This window comes from Microcebus murinus, chromosome 10, assembly GCF_040939455.1.
Source record: "Microcebus murinus isolate Inina chromosome 10, M.murinus_Inina_mat1.0, whole genome shotgun sequence".
Lineage (NCBI taxonomy): Eukaryota > Metazoa > Chordata > Mammalia > Primates > Cheirogaleidae > Microcebus > Microcebus murinus.
Window position 1 is genome coordinate 3,679,883 of NC_134113.1, and position 20,515 is coordinate 3,700,397.

Below are 20,515 nucleotides of genomic sequence, written 5' to 3' on the forward strand. Positions count from 1 at the left end.
ATCACAGACCTAAAAAGGCGAACCACGGAAAGACAAGAGTCAAGGTGTCTGTGATGGGTCACTTGGGAGGGGCCTGGTGGGCCAAGGACCGAGCTGGCAGGAACCAGCCACCGCCAAGGGAGGGCAGGCGAGGGGGGCTGGCAGTCTGTGAGGGCTTCCTGGAGGAGGAGGACCTCATGAGCTGCAATGTGCAGGAGATTTGTAGACTGGACACGTTGGGCCACTGCCCGCCAACGACACCCGATGGGCCGACGGGTCCCCACTCTTCACACCCAGTGATCTGAGAAGAAAAGGCTCCTGACCTGCCTGGGCCGCCCCCGATAGCTTATATTCCCGAGTGACCCTCCCCTGCCAGGGAAGTAGCCTGGGTCCCCGCAGCCCGACACACACAGCTGTCACTGCCCCACACCTGCAGGTGCACCTCCCTCTGGGGGACGCGCCGGCCTGTCCGCCGGGCACCGTGGGGCCATTCGGGATGGGGTGTGGTTTCACAAGCCCCCCGGATCGGACCGAAAGGGGAGCTTATATGGCGGAGGAGCAGGAGGGAACTCCCCGGGGCGATGCCACCAGCTTGGTGGCTTGCGTGGTGGCACTGAGCACACGGCGGCAGGCCACGGTTTCTCTTCTTCGGGTTCACTCACTCGGGAAACGTTCCCCCAGAGACTGGACACCGGGCTGGTGCCGGGCCCCGGGGCCCAGGGGCGACTGTGGCACATCCTGCCCAAGGCACTCAGTCTCCCAGGACCCATGCGGAACCGACCCACCCCGCTTAGAGCGGCAAGCCTGCAGGGCAGTGGGCAGGTGGAGAGCACAGGGGCTTCCAGGAGGAGGTGATGCTAGCCGAAGTCTGGAGAGGTAGACGATGGAGCTGTGGAGGGGGACGGGGCTGGTAGCTGTGGGCAGAAAAGGCCTGGGCTGAGGGTGGTGGCCCGTCTGGCACTGGCTCTGCCACTGAGAGGCCCCCAGGGATCTTAACCTCCGGCCCCGGTTCCCTGTCTTTAAGGTGGGGCTGGTGACCCATCGGCCCTGTGAGGTCGCCCCAGACAACAGATGTCAGCGCCTGGCACCCAGAGGAGCTTTGTCCCCCCACCCTGGGCCTGGACCCAAGAGACAGCGTGGAGCTCGGGAGCCAGGCAGTGCCCGCCGGCCGCCCGGCCTCCCCAGCGGCTGTAAATCACCGCGCCACGCTTCGTAATTACGTGGGCACTTAAGCTCTTCTATCTCCTCTTCCCTCTCTCCCTGGGGGAATGTCCTTCATCTCCGGCATCATCCCCGGCTCCCCGTACATCTGAATTGAGCCTCGGCCAGGGCTGCGGCCGGCTGCCTGCGCTCGCCCCGCTACCCTCTTTCATCGGGAGGCCCGGAGCCGGTTGTCGGCGGCATGTGGCCATTCAAATCGCAGTCTCATTCCTGCCCAGGACGGGAAACTGAAAATGTCACCATGCCCGTCCTCCGAGCTGCAGTGGCAATGTCTCCGGGGCCCTCGGCACCTCCCAGGTGGGAGGCGGGTGGCAGCTGGGTGGGGGACGGACTTGGTCCCTCGGGGTCAGGCGGTGATCCCAGGGGGTTCTGACAAAGGTCAGCCTGTCCCCACCTCCCGTGGCCCTCTGGGATATGCAGCCGGCTACACGCGTGCCGAGGATGTCAGGGTAGGCGAGGTTCCGACGCCGCCTCCCGCCGTTTCTCCAGCCCGATGCCTCCTGTCATCTCGCTCTCACGCTGACCGATGGCCGGGTCGGGGTCACTCCCCGTCTCACGGACGAGGGTACTGTGGCCAGGGAGGCCGAGCAACCCGCCCAGACCCCCGGTCAAGTCTCCCCCCGCCACCCCGATTCCTGCTCCTCGCCGGTAAGCTAGCAAGTGTCCCCAGGGCTCAGCAGAGGCCGTCTCTGTGACCGTCCCCCGCAGGCAGGAGGAGCTGGGGTCCCTGGGAGGAGCCGCGCTGGCCACACAGCAGGCCAGGCAAGAGGTCCCAGGCCAGCGCCGTCGCCACCTCCGCCCGTGGAGCCGCCCGACTCCCCAGAGTGGAGGGGGAGGTGGCGTGCCACCGGGAAGCTGTCTGGGCTGGGGCACCCTGTCGCTGGCAGCAACGACCCCACCGTCACGGCCCGGCCCCGCAGGCTTCTCCGGCTGGCGGTGCCGAGTCCCCAGGCCTTCCGGCCTCCCCAGGCATGAGCCGGCCGGGATTTTCTAAAAGCTGGATCTCATTTTCTGCCCACGTTTCTGACCTCCCGGAAACCTCTCAGGTAGTTTTCCAGAGCCCTCTGGATTCCGTCCCGGGCACCCTCCCTGCCTCCCCTCACGGCGCTCACAGCCAGGGCACCGGGCGCCAGGCAGATGCCCACGCAGGCCTCTGCCACACCTGCCTCGCCCTGTGTCCGCAGGCTCTGGCTGGCTCCTGGCCCCTCAAACGTCTCTCTCCGGTCAAATTCCATGACTCCTTCGCTTACAAAAAAAAAAACCCTCTTTGAGAACAAACAAAAATCCTAGTCGGGAGAATCCAGAAGAGCCGGCGTCACTGTGGCTTCATTTCTCTTTCCTTTTTGGCATTGCGGGGAACTCAAGAAACGCTTCAACTCTCTCATTTTACAGATGGGTAAACTGAGGCCCAGAGAGAGGAAGGGGCTTATTCGAGGCCCCCCGGTAATTCCACAGTGCAGCCTGGATGGGAGCCCTGGATGCCAGGACCCCAGCAGCTGTCGGCCTCCTGTGAATGGGGCCGGGGAGCAGCCACAGAGCCAGGCAGGACCAGGGCAGGAGACAGCCCGTCACTCAGCTGGTGGGTGTTGGGCGGGGCAGACGGGCCGGGACTGCTGGGCTCCCTGGTGAAGGCCGAGGGCTGGTGCTCAGCAAATTTGGGGGAAAAAACCCTGGGGAAGCCTTGAACCTGAGGAGCAAGGCAAGGAAAGCAGGCGGCTCTAATGGAAACCAGTCTGCGGGCCAAATGCAGCAGGAACCCCCCCCATGGTGGTTTCCATGGGGACAGAGCCGAGGAGGTGGAGCTCTGGCGTGGCTGCCGCAGCAGATGTGGCCTGCACAGGCCAGCGTGGGGCGGTGCCTGGCAGCGGGGCCCAGGGACGTGGCAGGCCCGGGGGCTGGACATGGGGGCCCCGCAGCCACAGCCCCGGTGGTCAGCAGCGGGAAGAGCCTGGGGCTTCGCGTCCACCTCCTCCGGGCAGCTTCCAGGGATGCTCCGCGCTGACTTCCAGTCTTCCTGGTGCCAGCCTCCAGGGTGCCCAGGTCTGCCGAGGACCTCAGCCCGCCTCTCGGTGAGGCCGTCCCGCCTGCTGGCCAGGGCCCTGAGGAGCCAGGGCAGAGAGTGTGGTAACGGCTTAGCCCCTCTGCCGGGGACCGGGTGCTCCACAAGGTCTGCTCGGTCCAGTCACGGGCGGGCGTGACTGGCCTCTCCCCATGGCCCATGCCAGGCCTGGGGTGTAGCAAGCTCCACAGCCTCCCTGAGAGCCGGCGCCCTGCAGAGGGAAGCAGGCTCGGAGCTGCTCTGAAACACAAGGGGACCCCTGGGCACAGGGCACAGTGCCGCCCGAGGGCCACGCAGACGGAGGGACGGGCCTCGCCCAAGGCCCTCTTGCCCCTGCCCTGACAGGGTCCCCGTAAGCCCACACAGAACCGGCTACACGTGTGAGCTCATACAGCCCCCCGACCTCTGGGCCTCAGGAACCCAAGCACAAGGACAACCCCACGGCTCCCTCCTTGCCCACCGCCTGCGCCACGCCGCGCACGGCCCACGCCCACCACGCCGTGGCGGGGCCCGAGAGCCGGCAAGGTGCTCTGCAGCCTGGTACGGCCCAAACCAGCAGGCCTGGGTGCCGGGTAACGGCAACCCAGCCAGAGAGAGGCCCTCGGGCCCCAGAACCAGAGGGGCACAGGGCGCCCAGGGCAATGCCTGGCGTTCCCTTGCGGCAGAAGAACTCCAGGGCAAAGGAAAGGACTTGCCTAGAACTGGGTGCCTGCGAGAACCGGCCAAGGTCAGCATCCCAGAGAGGCAGGAAATAAACGCGGACCCTGCGCGGGGCTGTCCGGGCACAGCCGTAGGAGAGCCGGGTGAGGCTGCAGCTCCATTACCCGACAGCTGTGTGACTCTGGGCAAGTTCCCCAGCCTCTCTGAGCCCTGGCTGTCACACAGAGAACTGCTGACACCCACACGCCACTGGACTGGCACGTCCACCGGGCAGGGCCCAGGTCTGCCCTGCCGACTCTGCACGCCAGCACTGGAACAGCCTTGCACACGCTGGCCCTGGCCCTGGCAGGGCGCTGAGATGAAGTCGAACTGCGCAGATTAAATGGAAAGATGGATGTACCGTGCCTGGCTCAACAAAGGTCAGCGCCCCCAGCCCCGAGGAGCCGAGTCCAACAACCGACGCTGGCTGGCACTCCCCTGGGGGAGCAGACTGTGGCCCCAACTCTCCAGGGGGCCAAGCGAGGAGATTTCCACCACCCTGGGCTCCCCGCTGGTCCTGCCCTGCTGGCCTCCCTCACCCAGGCAGGTGGACATGGATTGCAGCCGCCACCTTTCCCTCCATGCCACCCGCTGAGGCTGCGGCCGCCGTGGGGCCTGCCACACTGCTTGGCCCCAGGAGTGCCCACCTGCAGGCTGCTCCCTCCAGCCGGCCACAGCGTTGGTGCCCCGGGGCGAACCCGGCGTGGCTGCATCTTCAAGGCCAGCTTAGCCCTGGTGCAGGAGGGCCCAGGGTTGAGGCCAGAGATCACCGGGGCTGGGGTAACAGCACCACCAGGTGCTGAGAGTCCCCACAGCTGCAGGCATGGGGAACTCGCTGTTCGTGTATCCACAAGAACAATGGCCGGAGCCGAGGGCACTGTCTCCACGCCGCTGAGACCTCCGGCACGGCCACGGCAGGCTTGGAAGGGCCGCCTCCTCCGGGCAGCTTCTAGGGATGCTCCACGCTGACTTCCAGTCTTCCTGGTGCCAGCCTCGAGGGTGCCCACGTCTGCCGAGGACTTCAGCCCACCTCTGGGTGAGGCCATCCCGCCCGCCGGCCAGGGCCCTGGCTCCGACGGGTGGGGTCGAAGCCGCTCTCTGGACCTCGAGCACCAGGCCCTGGGGGACTCCTCGTCCCACTGAGCCAATGGAAGCCCACGACCAGGAGGCTCTGGCAGGGTGGGAAGGCGGGATCCCAAAATGCCTCCACCCACTGCTGGGCTGGAAGCGCGGGCACACCCGCTCCAGGCATCCCGAGGCAGGCCGGGCTCCCAGGAAATCGGGCCAGAGGTTCTCTCGAAACACCACAGCAGCCCAGCTGCCTCCCAGACACCCGGCCTGCCACCGCTGGTCTCTTCCGAGGCTCTGCTGTGGATAGCGGGTCCGGCCTGCAGCCGCAACAGCCTGCCTCCACGCTCAGAGGCCCAGAGGGTCACACGGCCCGACGCTGGGACCCTTTTCCAGGGCCCACCCCCAGCTGCCACCCACCCTGGCACCGCCCCAGGCATCCTGCAGAATGCTGGGTGACATGGTCATGTTAAATGCCCCAGAAACCCGGGCAGGGAACTGAGGCTGGGATGGGCAGCAGCTCACCTGAGCCCCCAGGGCCACCTGCCTCTTCCCGCCAGGCCACCAGGGCTTCCCGCCTGTCCCAGGCAAGGATCTCATCTGATGCTTCCAGCCGTTTCCTGAGGCCGAAGCCGAGACCCCTACTTTAAAGACAGAGAACTGAGGCCTTGCTGTAGGAACCGTTTTTAGCGGTCCTTTTGGTTGGCAGGCGTGCCAGGCGTCCACACCACCCACCCGACGCCCCAGTGCCCGCCACGGTCCCAGCAGGTAGCGGGGCCTGCTGAACCTCCTCGAGCCCGGTGCCTCGTGTGCCCGAGGGCGGACACAGACCTGCCCAGGGAGGCCCGGCCCTGCGGGCTGCTTCTCGCAGCAGGGCCGCCGCAGGCTGGCCGGCTCCCTCCCTCAGCCGCCTTCCAGATCCTGTTCTGGGCCTGCCCGCCGCCATTTCCTCTCCTGGGCCCGCAGGCTCACTTCCACTCCGCCCGGTCTGCAAATGGCCGGCGCCCAGGACTGCGTGTCCCCACAAGGAGCCGGCGCTGTGCCCGGCCAGGGCCCAGCGAGCAGGCCTGCCGGCCAGGGCCCTCCTCTGGCGCAGGGAGCCCCATACCTGCATGGCCTGGGCCGGGAGAACCGCCTGTCGGGGACGGCCTTGGGGCGGCGGAGACCCTCTGGCCCCGTCATCCCCAGGGGTGGCCCGAGGGGGGCCATCTGGGGAAACCACTGACCGGCCAGAGGCGTCGGCCGGTGAGGAAACACGCACACCTGAGCAGGTGTGCACGCTGCACGCTCCCAGCTCTGTGCACAAGTACCGGGCAAAGGCAAGCCACCCACATCCACGCTGCCACGCGTACACATGTGGCAACGCGGTCGGTTAATGCTACAGTGGAACATGGGCTCTGGAGGAAGGCAGGGCTGGGTTCGAATCCAACCTGACCCTTGTCGGCTGGCTGAACCTCAGAGAGCCCACTCGGCCTTTCTGAGGCCTGCAGGTGATGATGAAGCCCCTTGCAGGCAGGTTCTGGGACTCAGGGATGAAGCAAGGAAGTCACAGCACCTGTGGGATGCTCTCTGCGAACCACGCTTTCCACGTGCTAAGTCAGTCTACACACATTGTCCCCATTTTACAGATGGGGAAACTGAGGCCCAGAGAGCTGAAACGGCTTGCCCTTGAACAACACAGCCAGGAAACAAAGAGGACTCAGTGTGAACCCAGGCCTCAGGTTCCGGAGCTCCTGCTCTTCCCAATGTGGAAGGTGGCACTGCTCGCAGCGGGCACCTGAGGGACAGGGGAGGACTGCTAGTACCGTCACTGTCACCATCACCATCGTCACACACCCACCACTGCTCGGAGACTCTGAGGCATAATGGCTGGGGCCGGGTCACTTTGTTTCCTCTTTTAGGGCCCCCCCTTGCAGCACCATATACCCCTCCCCCCCTGTACCGAGGCAGGAGCCAAGAGGCTAAAAGACCAGCTGGAAAGGACGGAGCGGTTAAAAGATCAGACGGCGGAGGTGGCTCCCAGCTGGCTTCGGCAAATTCCCTCAACTTTTCACTTTTCCTATCATTCACTGACATCTCCCCCAACAGGTACACTCCTTAAAATAAACAAGCCACAACCAAGCACTGCCACTAACAAATGGAGTTTGCAGGGTGTAACACAGGGAAGCGCCCTCCTCCTCCTCCTCTTCCTCCCACCAGCCACAGAGGCCAGGAGGCCAGGCGGGAACTACAGAGCCTGAATCTGGAATTCAGAACCAGAGAGGCAAACGCGCACAAGGGGGCAGAAAGAAGCCTCAACTGATTGCATCATAATATGAGCAAATTTGCAAAATAAACAGTTATCATCATTTGCAAATTATTGTGGCTGTAAAAACTGCTGCTCTACCCTCAAGTATGTTGATAGGGACCAATAAGCTGCACTTTGTTATCTTGGTGAGATAATTTTTTTTAAGTTTATAGCTGCTGCTCTACGTAGTTTACCTGCTAAATTTTCTTTTTCTTTTTTAGTTTGGATTTAAATGTACCTTTAGACCACCCTAAATATTTATCATCTGACTTTTTGTAAAGGTCTCAAAATAAATCATATCTGAGTAACACAGAACAACTAGACCTTTAACATCTTTTCTACAGAGATTAAGTTGTTGAAATCAAATATCCCACACCTCACAAATTTGAATTTAAGTCTAGTGTTACATTGTTTATGCTGCAAAACAAGATAAAAATCAGTAATTAATTAAAACATTTAGGATCCTTTGACATAGGGCACTTGGGATCTTAAAACAGGAAAACCAAAAATTGAATTAAAGTTTAAGGAAGGTGGTGCTTGTTCCTCTACGGAATTTTCCAGGGGATTAGAAGATCACTGAATAGTCTGTTTCTATGCACAAATTCAACTTGTTTATTTTGACCTCAGTTCTTCGAAATTGTCGACTCCACAATTGAAATATGCTGTGTGTTCCAACAAGTACCCAGCAGCCGTAATGACAGACCAGCCCATCTGTGCTGCGAGAATGTATAATTTCAGTCTATAGTGGAATTTATATAGAAACGATGATGTGAAAAGTGCTTTGCGTGGTACTTTCTTCAAAGAAAAAAAAAAAAGAAAGAAAAGAAAGAGAAGAGAAGAGAAGAGAAGAGAAGAGAAGAGAAGAGAAGAGAAGAGAAGAGAAGAGAAGAGAAGAGAAGAGAAGAGAAGAGAAGAAGGAAAGAAAAATACTGCCGAGAAGCACTGGGTGCTATGGAGAATGCCAAGATTTTGGCTGATTTTTTTTTTTAAAAAAAACAGAATCTATGGCATTTTACCAATTTTGAGGGAGTTAAGTGTTACCCACATTAAAACACTAAGATGAGAGCTGGTCGAATATAACTGTCCCAGGTATCTAAGGTGTACACAGGAGAATGTGTTAACCAAATACATTAAAAACATCAGACAAATTTAATTGCAGCGGACATACTAATTTAGAATGAAAATGCTCATTTATGTAAATTAACTGATTTTTCTGCTACTTGCCCCTACTCTGTCCAAAAAGGTGACGAATTAATGATAAGGAAATTGTACCATCTATCATTCCAGGATTTAGGATTAACGGTCTATTCACCTACATTAATTATACTGAAAAAAGTAAAAAAGATTAGTGGGTAGCTATTAAAAGTATAAATTCTTTAAAAATGCTTAACCCCCCCCTCCCCCCGCTTTCCTCCCGAGTATCTCTCTATCCTCTTAACTCTTTTGCCTTTGAAACGTATTACACTCTGGGTTTTTTTTTTTTTTTTTCCCCCTATTACTGTTATTTTGCCACCAGTGTTTTATTTGATGCTTGCTAAATATTTGGGTGGAATGAATCCTCCAGCTTGCAGCAGCAGAATGTGGCTGTCAGAATCATGAAAATGTTTTAATTATCTCTGCTGTATGTGCCTGTTTCTGCAGCCCCAAGTCCTCCAGTATCGACTGCTGGCTCGTCTAAGAACAAAAGCAGCCGCTGATAGTCCTCGTGTGAGCTGAGCTCCGCCGTCTTCCTATTTGGTGGTGTCTGCTCTGGCCGGCTGCTCGCGCCGAGGCCCGCACACACCCAGGGCCTGCAGGCCTCTCAACTAGGGAATTGAAGATGAATTCACACGGGAACCTTCCTCTCAGGGCAATGGAGAACTTTCGGGGTCCTGTTTTCCATTTCCCATACATCAAGACCCTGGCCACCCTCAAACGCGGGGAGCTGGAGCCAGGCCTCACCTGAGGACGCCTCTGTGGCCTGCCAGGGCGTGCAGGCGGGCAGGGAGCGGCATGCTAAGAAAGCGCCCCCGCCCCAGAATAAAGAGGTCCGGCAATTCCGAAGGGCCAGGGACCAACGCGGAAACTCAGGCGGCCACCGAACCCCACTCACGGACAGCGGTGGCGTTGTGGGGGACACAGAGGTGCTCGAGGGACTCCCAGCCCCGAGGGCCACGTTTCAGGCCCAGGACGGCCCGGCCTGTCAGCCAGCAGCTCTGCAGGCGGGAAACCAGCACGAGATCGGGGCGCAGGAGGCAGGCAGGCCCCGGGACCACGCCGTCCTCCCCGCAGGTCTGTCCCGTGGACGCGGCCCACGTGCACCCCGCATGCCCGCGGCCGGCAGAGCGGTGACAAGGCAGGCATGCACGGCGCTGTTTCGTGGAAGCCCCAAGCTTCAATAAGGGCTCCGAAAACAAAGCTCAAAACAACCTTAAACATTTTCCCCCTCGCTGAGCCGAGAGCCAAAAAGAGCTTGCTCTCTTCCTTTCCTCCCCCCCTCCTCCACCCAAAATAAAATAAAACGAAAGGGAGAAAGAACTAGGTCCCCAAACTGTGGAAGTGGCAGCGTTAAAGATGCCGGACAACATAAAAGGGCGTCTGTTTCCAGACGCAGGATCCGTTCTCCCTCCCCGTGCCGGCCTGGCCCTGCCTGCCGATGAGTTTGCTGGGAGGAGCCGGGGACGGTCCTGGTGGTTTTCCCTTTGCCTCTCCTGGTGCCGCTGACAATTAAAATTAATGATAATAATAATAATGAGATCCCCCCCACCACAACAAACTGACATAACTAGGCAAGAAAGAGTAGGCCACGGCTATTAATACCTCCCGAAACATTTGTTCAAATTATAATTGAACACACAGCTACTGTGCAATAACAAACATTCATTTTGATTGTGATTTCTAAAGCCTGTAGCTCCGGATCCTAAAAGTAAATGGGCTTGGCTTTTGCATTTCCCTGCAGTTTTTGGCAGGGCTTATTTCACTGAGGACTGGGGGGGGGGGGAGGCGGGTGTCTGAAATAGAATTTCGAGTTTGGATAACCAATTAGAGGGAGGCGGCGAAACAGGCGTGGGGCACAAGATGGCAGCAGCCCGCTCGTGCTCGGCAGAGAAGCAAAGAAGGTGACTTACCCGGGCGCCGCCAGAGGACGGAGGCGGTTTCTCAAGAGCCAGGAAGTGAAAATGACGTTCCCGGCCCGGCCGGCCACACGGGCATGGGGAGGAAGGCAGGTCCTGCCGGCCGGCAGGCTGCCCCGGTGCCAGTCCCCATCCGACGGTGCCCTCGGGCCCCTGGTCTCCGGCCGCCCGTCCATTGGTCCCTCCATCCTGGCTGGGCCTCGGCCACCCCGGCACCAGGGGGCAGGGCTGCCAGGAGCCAAGTGGCGCTGGGGGGAGGCCCCGCTGCCAGCCCAGGAGGACGAAGAAAATGCTACTTTTGTCTCCTGCTCTCATCTGGCACTGGCTGCCCGGGGAGGGGGGGCCAGAGGCGGCCGCTGCGGCTCGGCCCCGCCCACCGGGAATTTTTGAAAGATGCTCATGGGTGCCGGGAGGCTGGCAGACGTGGCAGAGGCGGGCGGGCCGGGCCCCCAAACCCACCACCGAAAAAGGAGGGGGCTGGCCGAGCGGGAGGGGGAGGAGGAAGCCCAGCGTCTGGCCACTCAGCGGCCAGCGGGAAGGACGCTGGGAGCGGGCGGCCCGGGCCTGGCCAAGGCGCCAGCAGGCCCCGTGGACGGGCGGCGAGGCCCAGGCCGCCATGTTGCGGGTGCCTGCCTGGCCGGGCCGCTCAGACGGGCCTGGAGTCCAGGCGGCCTGGCTCGCTCCTGGGATAGAGGCCGCATTGTTCCAGGCTGGATCTGCAGAGGAGCAGGCTGCGGCCAGGACGCCGGCGGCTTCTCCCAGGGTGAGGCCGGCACCCCCACCCCAGCAGCTGCCTGGGCCCCGGGCCCTTGGAGCACGCCCCATGCTAAGCCTGTTGGGGCTGGCGCCGTCTCGGCCCGGAGTCTAGGCCGCAGGGTTCAAGCTGCCCTTGTGGTCTGACCGGCCACCTCCCTGTTGGGCAAGCCACAAGACCTCTCCCAGCCTCAGTTTCCCCATCCGTGTAAAGAACCGGGATAGTGGTTCCTACCACTCAGGCCTGCTGGGACGAGAGAACGGAAAATACACACGGCGCGGCGAGCACCCGGTGGGCGCTCGATGCTGAGAGAAGCCAAGGGTGCCGGGCAGCCGTGGTGGACGAGGAGGAGAGGGCGCCAAGGGCAGAGTCCAGACACATCACCCTCCCTGCCAGACCCTCACAGAACCGTCTGTTTCACCCAGGCCAGTCCTCGCCACCGCCGCAGGGAAACGTCCTGGAGCACCCTCTGACCCTGAGAAGTGGGCTTGGGGTTTCCAGGAGGACACGCCCACCTGGAGACGTACCAGGCTCCACTGCCCACCTGCAGGCAGCCAGGCTGGGGCTGCCAGGCCCCGCTGTGCACCCAAGTCCCCCTCCCACCCTTCCTGTGGCCAGGAGCTGCAGCAGATGACCACTGGGGTGTGCTCGTGAGGGTGAGCGCCAAGGCTGGAAGTGTGGGGAGGGTCCCCAGGAAGCCGTGCCGCCCCCCCCCAGAGGTCTGGGGGGCAGGCAGGGCCGGCCCTGTGCTGGAGGGGACGGTGTGGGGTGCCCACCGCGTGGGCCGCTGCCCGGGGAGCTTGCTGCCTTGGCTCTGGCTCTGGCTCCTCGGCGGAGGGGACGTGTGGGGCCTTTCTGTGCACACGGCTGGAGGTGCATTGCAGTCTGGGTGGACCGAGACAAGCCGCCTCAGCCTCTTGGGACGGGAGCTCCCTCGGCTGCCTGGATTGTGTTTTATTTTAATACTGCTTCACGCCTGCTCAGAGACCATCACGCCGAAAGCCAAAAGCAGGCAGGGGAGGCAGAGCCAGCGAGCGAGCAGGAGCCGCCCAGGAGGAGCCCTCTGGTCCTGGGCTCTGGTCTCATGCACGCGCCCACGTGACCGGCTCGCCAGCTGATGCCAGAGACAAAGCAGGTAGGATTCCGATGCCATGCGCCCGACCAGGAACGCCGGGAATTCCATTCCAGCAACGGCTTGGCGTGGCTGCCAAGAGCTCGGCCCAGGGAGGAGACGGTCCCCCCCACGCTCCGCGGCACGGGGCCCTCCCTGCCAGCCGGCGGCGTGGGGGAAGCCACTGAGGTCCAGGTGGCCATTCTGGGGCCTGCCCTGCCACGGCAGAGGGGGCAGAGCCTGGGTTCCGGCCTCGGGACGAGGTCCTCCCCCCCCCGCCACAGGATCGCCACAACCAGAAGCAGCCACCGCTGCGCCCAGCCGGCTGCTGCCTGGGAGATGATGGCCTCCACCCCACGGCAGCCGGGCAGGCCTGCGGGTCACCGCGGGGCTCGGGGCACGAGCGTGTCGGCCCAAATCAGGCCCTTCTCGGAAGGAACTGCATGCGGTGAGGTTTGGCAATCCTCCGCACCGCACCGGGGCCAGGCTCCCGGCCAACGAGAGTGCTCCAGAGGTGACACCCACCCAACCCGACACGCTGGGACACCTGTGTGTCCCTCCGGGTCACAACCCCCAGGGGGCATGGTCTGGGTGATGTGCAACCTCCACTTGGTTCAGAGGCAGCTTCTCTCACCCTTAAAATATACAGAAAACTGGAGCCCTGGCACCACCATTTTATTATAATTTAAAATGTAATTATAAAAGGCTAATTTGAATGTAAATATCTCTCTGAAATACATGAAAGGGGATTCTAAATTTAAGAGCCCAAATCAGCAGGTAAACATTTCGGCTAAATGCTCTCCCGCCATCTGAAATCCCAGAGTCAGGAAGGGCACGTCGTGGAAAACCCAGCCCGGCATTAGAATGCCAAAGGCACCGGGCACGACGTTCTTTTTTTAATAGCGAGAGAAAATTCTATCACTTCTTAAAAAAAAAAAAATTGTTTGGCCTTTTTACTTTATGCGTGCCAGGTGCACAGCCAACAGCCAAAGCTACCGGCCCCAGGCCCGTCTTATGACACAAACTGCCGGCTCCGAACCCCCCGGGCTGAGCGGGAATGGCAGTCACCGCCGGCTCTGCGCAGCCGCCCACGCGGGAGGAGAGACCCCTTCCCGCCCAGAACGGGACGCTGAGGCCGTGCTGCGTGTCCGTGTCAACCCAACCCCCAAACACACACACACACACAAGTGAATAGAAACCTGCTGGTTTTAGGGTTTTTCTGCCCCATGTCACGATACTTCGTTATTTTCTGTGATTTTCATTTCACCCATTCTACCCAGGGTCTCAGAGGCTGACTTGGACACCCCCAAAAGACAGCCCCTTCCCATCACGGTTCTTCGGCCCGGTTGCTGGAAAAGGACCGGCGAGCCAGGCTCAGAGGTTGCAGCATTTAAAAGAATAAAAGACGTGACAGCAGTGTATAAAAAAATGAAACCTCATTTCTGAAGCCAAAGATTATCATGCACCAACAAAGTCTTTCGGGTGACGGCAGGGAATGGTGACAGGCAGGCACCCTCATCCCCCCTCCTCCAGGGTCTCGAGGGGCGTCCGGACTGAGCCCCGGAGCTCGCCGGTGTCCCCTGGCGCCCCCAGTGCTCTCGGCACAAGCCCAGCATGACCAGCGCCCAGAGTCTCCGCGTGCCGGGCTCCAGCCTCGGTTCCGGGAACGGGTCCCTCCGAGGGGACCGAGGCGGGCAGCCCCGCGCTGTCAGCACACCAGGGAAGGGGCCGGCAGGAGGGCGCGTGTGCCGGCCTCAGGGTGAAATTCTGTTCATTCTATTAATTCGGAAAATACTCATCGAGCCTTAACTCTGGGCCGTGTTCGTCAAGAGTTAAAAAAAAAAAAAAATCCTCTCTGGCCGGGAAGGGTGCTGGAAGGCTGGTGTGTGGCTTGTCCCCAGTCGGGCCAGTCTCACCCGCAACCTGCTGGCTACTCCCAAGTTCACATGAGACGGGGGATTTAGGGAAGAGTGAGCCGCTCTGGAAAACCACAAATCTGGCCAAAATCGCCCTCTCGGCGGCCTCCCCGCAACCCTCCGGGCACGGACCCGTCCTCTCCCAGTCCCTATTTCTCTCATTTCCATTTCGTGACCTGGATAACAAAGGCCGACCAGGCCCGGCCCAAGGGAGGCCCCACCCTGCCCACCACCCGAAACCTGGCTGCCTGTCCAGCACTCGCAAACGGGCACCGGCAGCCTTTAAAAAGAAATCACAGAAGGGGGGAAAAAATAAATAAACTTGTGAAAGTTTAAACTCCACTCAACAAAGAAAGCCAGACAGGGCCACTGAAATGTCCAAAGAACCATCATGGGTCAGGAGACTTTTTCTTCTTCTAAAAATCTCTGTGCCCGACTGCACGTTCGTCGGGCCTGCCATACCCGGACGGTCCAAGCTCCACGGACGGTCCCAGCCAGCGCGACGCTGGCCAGCCCTGAAAATAAATATTTCATATAAAAGATCCATTGTCTCTGCTTGGAGACAATTGTTGCTTTTTCTCCCTCCTTGGCTCTATAACACCAGAGACACAACTCATGCCATTTAGGGTCCGTTCTTGTTCCGAAAAGATGTTTTGAGAGAGGGCACTCTTGTTGGGTCATCCTGAACGAGCGCCTAGGAGATACAGTTCTCCGCGGTGAGCGTTTTGGTAAATGTACTTCTGTGCCAGGCCAAAGAACAATCGGCTGGTCAGAGAGGCAAAACCTTCCTGCCAAATCTCTACCTGCATGTCCAGCAGGGACGCTGGCGGCTGGTGTGGCCATTCAGGAGAAGCCTCAGGATTCCTGCCCTTGTCTTTCCCCACCCCTGTAGAGGGGGAGCAAAGGCGAGACCATGGGGCCAGCGCCCAGGTGTGCTCCCCATCCTGCCCCTGGGGAAGGGGCACCTTCTCCATCAGCACTTCCCACATCCCCAAGGGGACCCTGGTCTCATCTCATGCACCCATCTCGTGCAACGTGAAGTGCAAGACCCTCTGGGCGGTCACGTTCACACCGAGCCCCTGTGACAAGGAAAGCACTGGCTTTGCAGAGCCCTGCCAGTCTACCTTGTCAATACCGTCAGGGCCCACTTTTGCTACCACCTGTGGGGCAGGAAAAGTAAACTTCTTGGTGCCTTTTTCTGGTGAAACCAAAACTGGATTCTCTGTTTCTTAGAATACAACATAATATATAAAACGATAAGTAATACAATAATAATTGTATATAATTGTAATAATAAGTAACAATAATAATTCGCAACAAAAATAGCAATTGTCATTTATAACAACAATGATGTAGCCATTTTTGGCCTCCCAGTGACCACGTGCAAGGCACTGTGCTTCGTGGAAATAATGTCGTCTGAATGCCCTGAGCTGGGTATTATGCTTCCAGCCTTAGAGCTCTGGGTACAGGCTCAGAGAGGTGATGTGCCTTGCCCAGGGTCGCAAAGTGAGCCGGGGCAGGGAAAGACTGAAGCCCTGACATAAGCTAGGACGTTCTAGCTTACTGAGATCTCTGCAGAAGTATTTTCCCTTTCTTCCCAAATATGCAAATAACCCTCAAAACCCAGCGACAACACACAAATGAAGCATGGTGGTTTTAAGATGCTTCTTGCCTGGCCTGGAAGGGCCCCCTCCCTTGCTAAACTGTTGTCCCTCAGTAGAGGCGTGTATCTGCCTTGCAGGAGGTTTGCCCGGACACTGGAGAGCACCCGCCCTGGCAGGGTGCCCATCTGGGTGGGCAAACCCTTCCCGCCCTTCCCTGGGCCACAAAACCTGCCTTCCCGTCAGGCCTCATCCACACCGGGGTGGGACAGGCCCCGGAGCCCTTCAGGGGATGGGAGCGAGTGAGACAGGTTTATTACACGGAGTCTGCTCCGGCCAGGTGCAAACCACACACGAAAAGTAACCCTGCTGCAAAGCACCAGGCTGTTCCTGCTGAGCGAAGCACACCGCTGGCCTGCACCTGTTCAAGCGGCACCCACAAGACCTGGCCACAGGGGAGGGGCCCGTCCTACTGCCACATGCTGCCCCAAACTGAGCCCAGCCAGCCCCCACCGGCACCTGGAGACCCTTTACCCAGGAGGGGCTGGGCCATGGCGAGGCCCTGGCACAAGCCGAGGGCCATCCTGAGGTTGACCCTGGTCTACAACAAAAACAGAAACACCAGAGCCCGTCCTCCCACCAGCCCACACCACCGTCCATGTGACCCCGCCCCCCACCCCCGCCCTGCTTACCACATTCTTTACATTAAATCCAGAAGTGGGAAGAAACTGGCAAGTGCCAGTTTCATTTTCAAAGCCTCTTCTTTTGTGTGTGTGCCCTCAAAAATAAATGTTGCCGGGACGGGCTATTCCGACACGGCAAGCAGCCCCCTGCGGGAGCCTGAGTTTGCGTCTGAACCGAGCTGGCTCTACGGAACGTGGACAAAGGCAGGCCAGGGCCTAGCCGGGGCCGGGCAGGGCCCCCGTCCTCGGGGCTCCACTGTTCGCTGCACAGTCTCGACCCCGTCCCATTTCACGGACCAGAGGCACAGTCCGTGGCAGGAGATGGGACCCTGGAGCTTGGCGAATAGCACCCCTCGCTAACCGGCCCTGAGGACCGCCACCTCCGGCGCCAGGCCTTCCTCTGCCGGCGGGATCCGGCCTGTCGGCCTGTCGGGAAGGGGACACGGGGTCTGTTTTAATCCTGGGGCATGGGCGAGGGCCTCGGCAGAACACCGCACGGCTCCTGCCCAGCGAGCGCCATGCTGCCAGCGTTCTGGGGACTAGGGGGACCGTCCCCTGCATTTTGCAGCCGAGGCCCCGGCAGAACCCGAGCTTCACTACTCTCCTCGCCGCCCACGCCACGCCAAGCAGCAGCTCCCGGCTGCAGCAGCTTGCCTTCCGCAGCTGCGCCCCCGATTCTGAGAGTGCCCCCAACGTCCCACCCCAGGTTTCCTGTCCACTAACTGCCTCTGACAATGTCGTCAATGAAAACTCACATCAGGGCCGGGGGAGAACAGGGGAAAGCCGGCCAGCAAAAAGGTGGCCGGGGTTAGTTCTCCGAGCATGGAGGCAAACTTTCAGCCTCTGACCACGGCTGGCCAGACCCTACGGAGACGATCTCCCCATTCCTTGAGGTTCTCTCCCCAGAGGGGGAACCAGCAAGCCGGGGAGGAGGAGGAGGAGGCATGAGGCAAGCCTGGACTACTCAGGCCTCAGTCCGCGTTCCCGGAAACACAGCCTCCCAGTGCCAGCTCACGACTCTGGGGTGTTACAGAAACCAGCCCCTTCGCCCCATTATTTTGTGGCAAAAGCACCCAGCAAGGTTATCCAAACCACATCAGCAAGCGGGGGGGGGGGGGGGGGGGAAGAGCAGAGGGGAAATCACACCTGTAGCACAATTAAAAAGCAGGCTGAGTCCCCTGCAACTACGGGTTTCATTTTAACCCAGGAAAGGGACACGTACGTACAACACACATAAAAAAAAAAAAATCCCAAATAGCTAGAATCAAAAACTAAAATAAAGTGAAGCTACTGCTAGCCTGCCTTGGCTTTAGAAATCCAACTTTGGAGAAATTAATTTCAGTGTTACATTAAAACCTTGTAATTACGGCCAACAGGCATTCCTTCATCCCCTTCTCGCTCCCCGCAAACTCCCCAGGGCCATGGCCGAGCCTGTGTGTGAGCCACCTATAAAGAGGCATTTATTATGAAAAGTTATGAGTTGTTTTTCATTTTATGCCACTATAAACAGCAGCTTCCACACAAGGGCCTTTCACTCAACTGGTCCAAATGCCACCAACGCTGGGCCAAGGTCCCCCCAGGACTAAATCAGCTCTCCCCAAGTGTCTGACCAGCAGAAAAAAAAAAACAAAAAACACTAAGAAGTAGTGTGGGTTTAGGAAGTAAATGAAAATATTCAATTTTCCAAGAAACTGTTGCAGTTTCCAGATAACCTTCCCGAACAGATCTCACCGAAAAACAGATGTTTTCTCTTTCCATTGTGTTTAACACTTATGTGTTCAACAAAATCCTCCCTGGCAAATAACCTGCACACCTGAGAGTGGGGGCTGCATTTCACAAATTCCAAGATGCAGATGAGTGAAGACCGCGGAGTTCTTGCAAGCTGGTGAGGCTTTCGGGTTCAAAAGCAACGTGGGTTCCCCCAGTCTGCGGAAGGCCTGCCCTAACGGTGAGCCCCTCTTGGACGCCCCTCCGTTAATATTTAAATACTAAGTAGTGAAAGTGAGAAATGCACTCACCGTCCTCAGGAGTCGCCTTGAACTCGATCCTGACCTGGGGCGCACAGGTCAACAGCCTTGCCCTCCCGGGGACCGCGCCTGACCGCGGCCGGCGCTGCGCTAACGCGGCCGCGCTGCACAGGCCCGCGGCCGCGGCTCTGAGTCCTGGGTTCCAAACGCTTCCCTGCTTCCCGCGTCGAAGCGGCGGAGAGCAGAGCGGTACCGGCTCCCGCAACTCTTGGCGAGGTGGGACGGCTCCGGGCGGACACCGGCGAAGCGCACGGCCCAGGGCCCACTTCCTCGGCCCCGAGGCGCGCTGCGGCTCTCCTTCGGGCTCCGGCTTCGCTGTGTTTGACCGCCGGCCTGCGGTGAAGAGTGGCCCGCGGGACCCGGTCACTGCGTCCGCGACCAGAGCGGTGAGGGACCTTTGTCCCAGACGAAAACGAAAGCGCGCTGGCCCGGGGCGCCTACGCCCTGCAGCGGAGGGCCGGCCGGCGCGCCCCGCGACTTTCTCCAAGTTCACTTGCATTCCGGGGCCGCCGGGCGGGCGGGCGACGCGGGCCCGAACTTGCAGAGCCCGGCCGTCGGGCGGGCGGCGGGCTTGGGGACAGCCCGGCGGCGCGGGCCCGGAGCACAATGGGCGCCGCCGGGCGGGCAGGCGCGGGGACAGCGTGAGCCCGGCCGCCGCTCGTCTGGCGCTGCCCGGGCGCCGAATGCGGCGGCGGCTTGGCACAGACGCGCCGCGCGCCCGGTGCATGCTAATGGCCGGCGGCCGCGCCATGAATTATTCAGCAGCGGCGCAGAGGGCGAGCACGGCGCGGAGGGCGACCCGGGCCGCGCGTCCCCCGCCACTGCGAAGCCGCCGCGGCGACTTCCCAAACTTTCCCGGGTCGGCACCGAGGATGCGGCCCCCGCGGCGCCGCCGTCCCCGCCCGAGCGCGCCGGCCGCGCTTCCCCCGTTGCCGCCTATTTTATGTCTTTTGTCTCGGAGTTGGCACCTGTCCCAGAGAGCGCGTTTCCCTGCCCACCCCTTCGCCGCCGGATCGGAGCGGGGGAGGGGGTACGGGGGACCCAGGGAGGAGGGGACGGGAGAAGCGAGGAGCCCGCGGGCCCCGCAGCCCGGAGAGACCGCCCGAGGGTGGCGGCTGTGCCCGCACGCCCGGGCACCCCTGTTCCGCGGGGAGGTCAGGGCTGCGGCCGCGCCCGGAATACCAAGGAGGCCGCCCACGGCCCCCGCCGTGCCCGCTGCGGGTGAGGACCGGGCGCCGCCCCTCCTGGGCACCCCCCACCCGGGACGGCGCGCGCGGGCGGGGCAGGCGGCGCGAGCAGCGGATTCGCCGCCCAGGCCCCGCGCCTCGCCCCGCAGCCCCGCGTGCGCGTCCCCGCGGGCACGCCGCCCCGGGCGCTCCCCACCAGCGCGCCCCCGCCCCGCGGCCCCGCCCGCCCGCCCTCACCGGGCAGGGGCACCGCGCCGCGAGGAGCCATCGGCCCTCCGCTTCGCGCCTCGGGGCCAAGCGACTGTGGGAAGCTGCCGGGCGCGAGCCCCCGGCCCGTTCCCGCCGCCTTGGCACCGAGGCAGCTGCTGGAGCGCGCTCGGCGACTGCGCTCCTAGGCTCCGGCTGCCATGATTGCGGGCAGCGGGGCGCGCGCACGCCCGGGCCCGGCTCGGGGACCCCAGCCAGACCGACGGTCCCTGGCCTGCCCGCAGCCTCTCGCCTGCAGCCCGGGCGCGCCACAGACAGCGGCCAGGGTCGCCGGGCTCGGTCCCGCGGGTGCCAGTGTGCGCCGCGGAGCTCTAGACGCGGCCCCGGGACAGCGCTCGGGCCGACGGTGGCAGCGGGCTTCTCTCGGGGCTGAGCAAGGGCGACCCCGCGGGGCTCCCTGGACACCGGCGGCCGGCGGAGCTAGGGGCGCGACGCCCAGTGGGGTGGGGGGCAGGGCCCGGCACGCGGGGTCTGTCGAGTCGCGTGGGGGTAGCGCACAGTGCGGGGAGATGGAAGGGGGGCGCGCAAGTGTCTGACGGAGTA

The 20,515-nt window shown here is 61.1% G+C and overlaps 1 protein-coding gene across 2 annotated transcripts in view; it reads right to left on the reverse strand.

Moving 5' to 3' along the window:
* Positions 1–19,816, reverse strand: part of LOC105867292 (uncharacterized) — a 29,582-nt gene extending 9,766 nt beyond the window's left edge. The window contains exons 1-2 of one of the 2 annotated variants that reach the window (XM_012757257.3): positions 18,510–19,816; positions 14,525–14,722 (exon numbers count right to left, since the gene is read on the reverse strand). In XM_012757257.3, coding sequence (XP_012612711.2) covers positions 14,604–14,722; positions 18,510–19,269 — 879 coding nt within the window. In that variant the 5' untranslated portion in view covers positions 19,270–19,816 and the 3' untranslated portion in view covers positions 14,525–14,603. Of the gene's footprint in view, positions 1–14,524; positions 14,723–18,509 lie in introns of those variants that run through there. The other variant, XM_076006917.1, reaches the window with a different exon arrangement.
* Between the last annotated feature and the right edge of the window lie 699 nt (positions 19,817–20,515).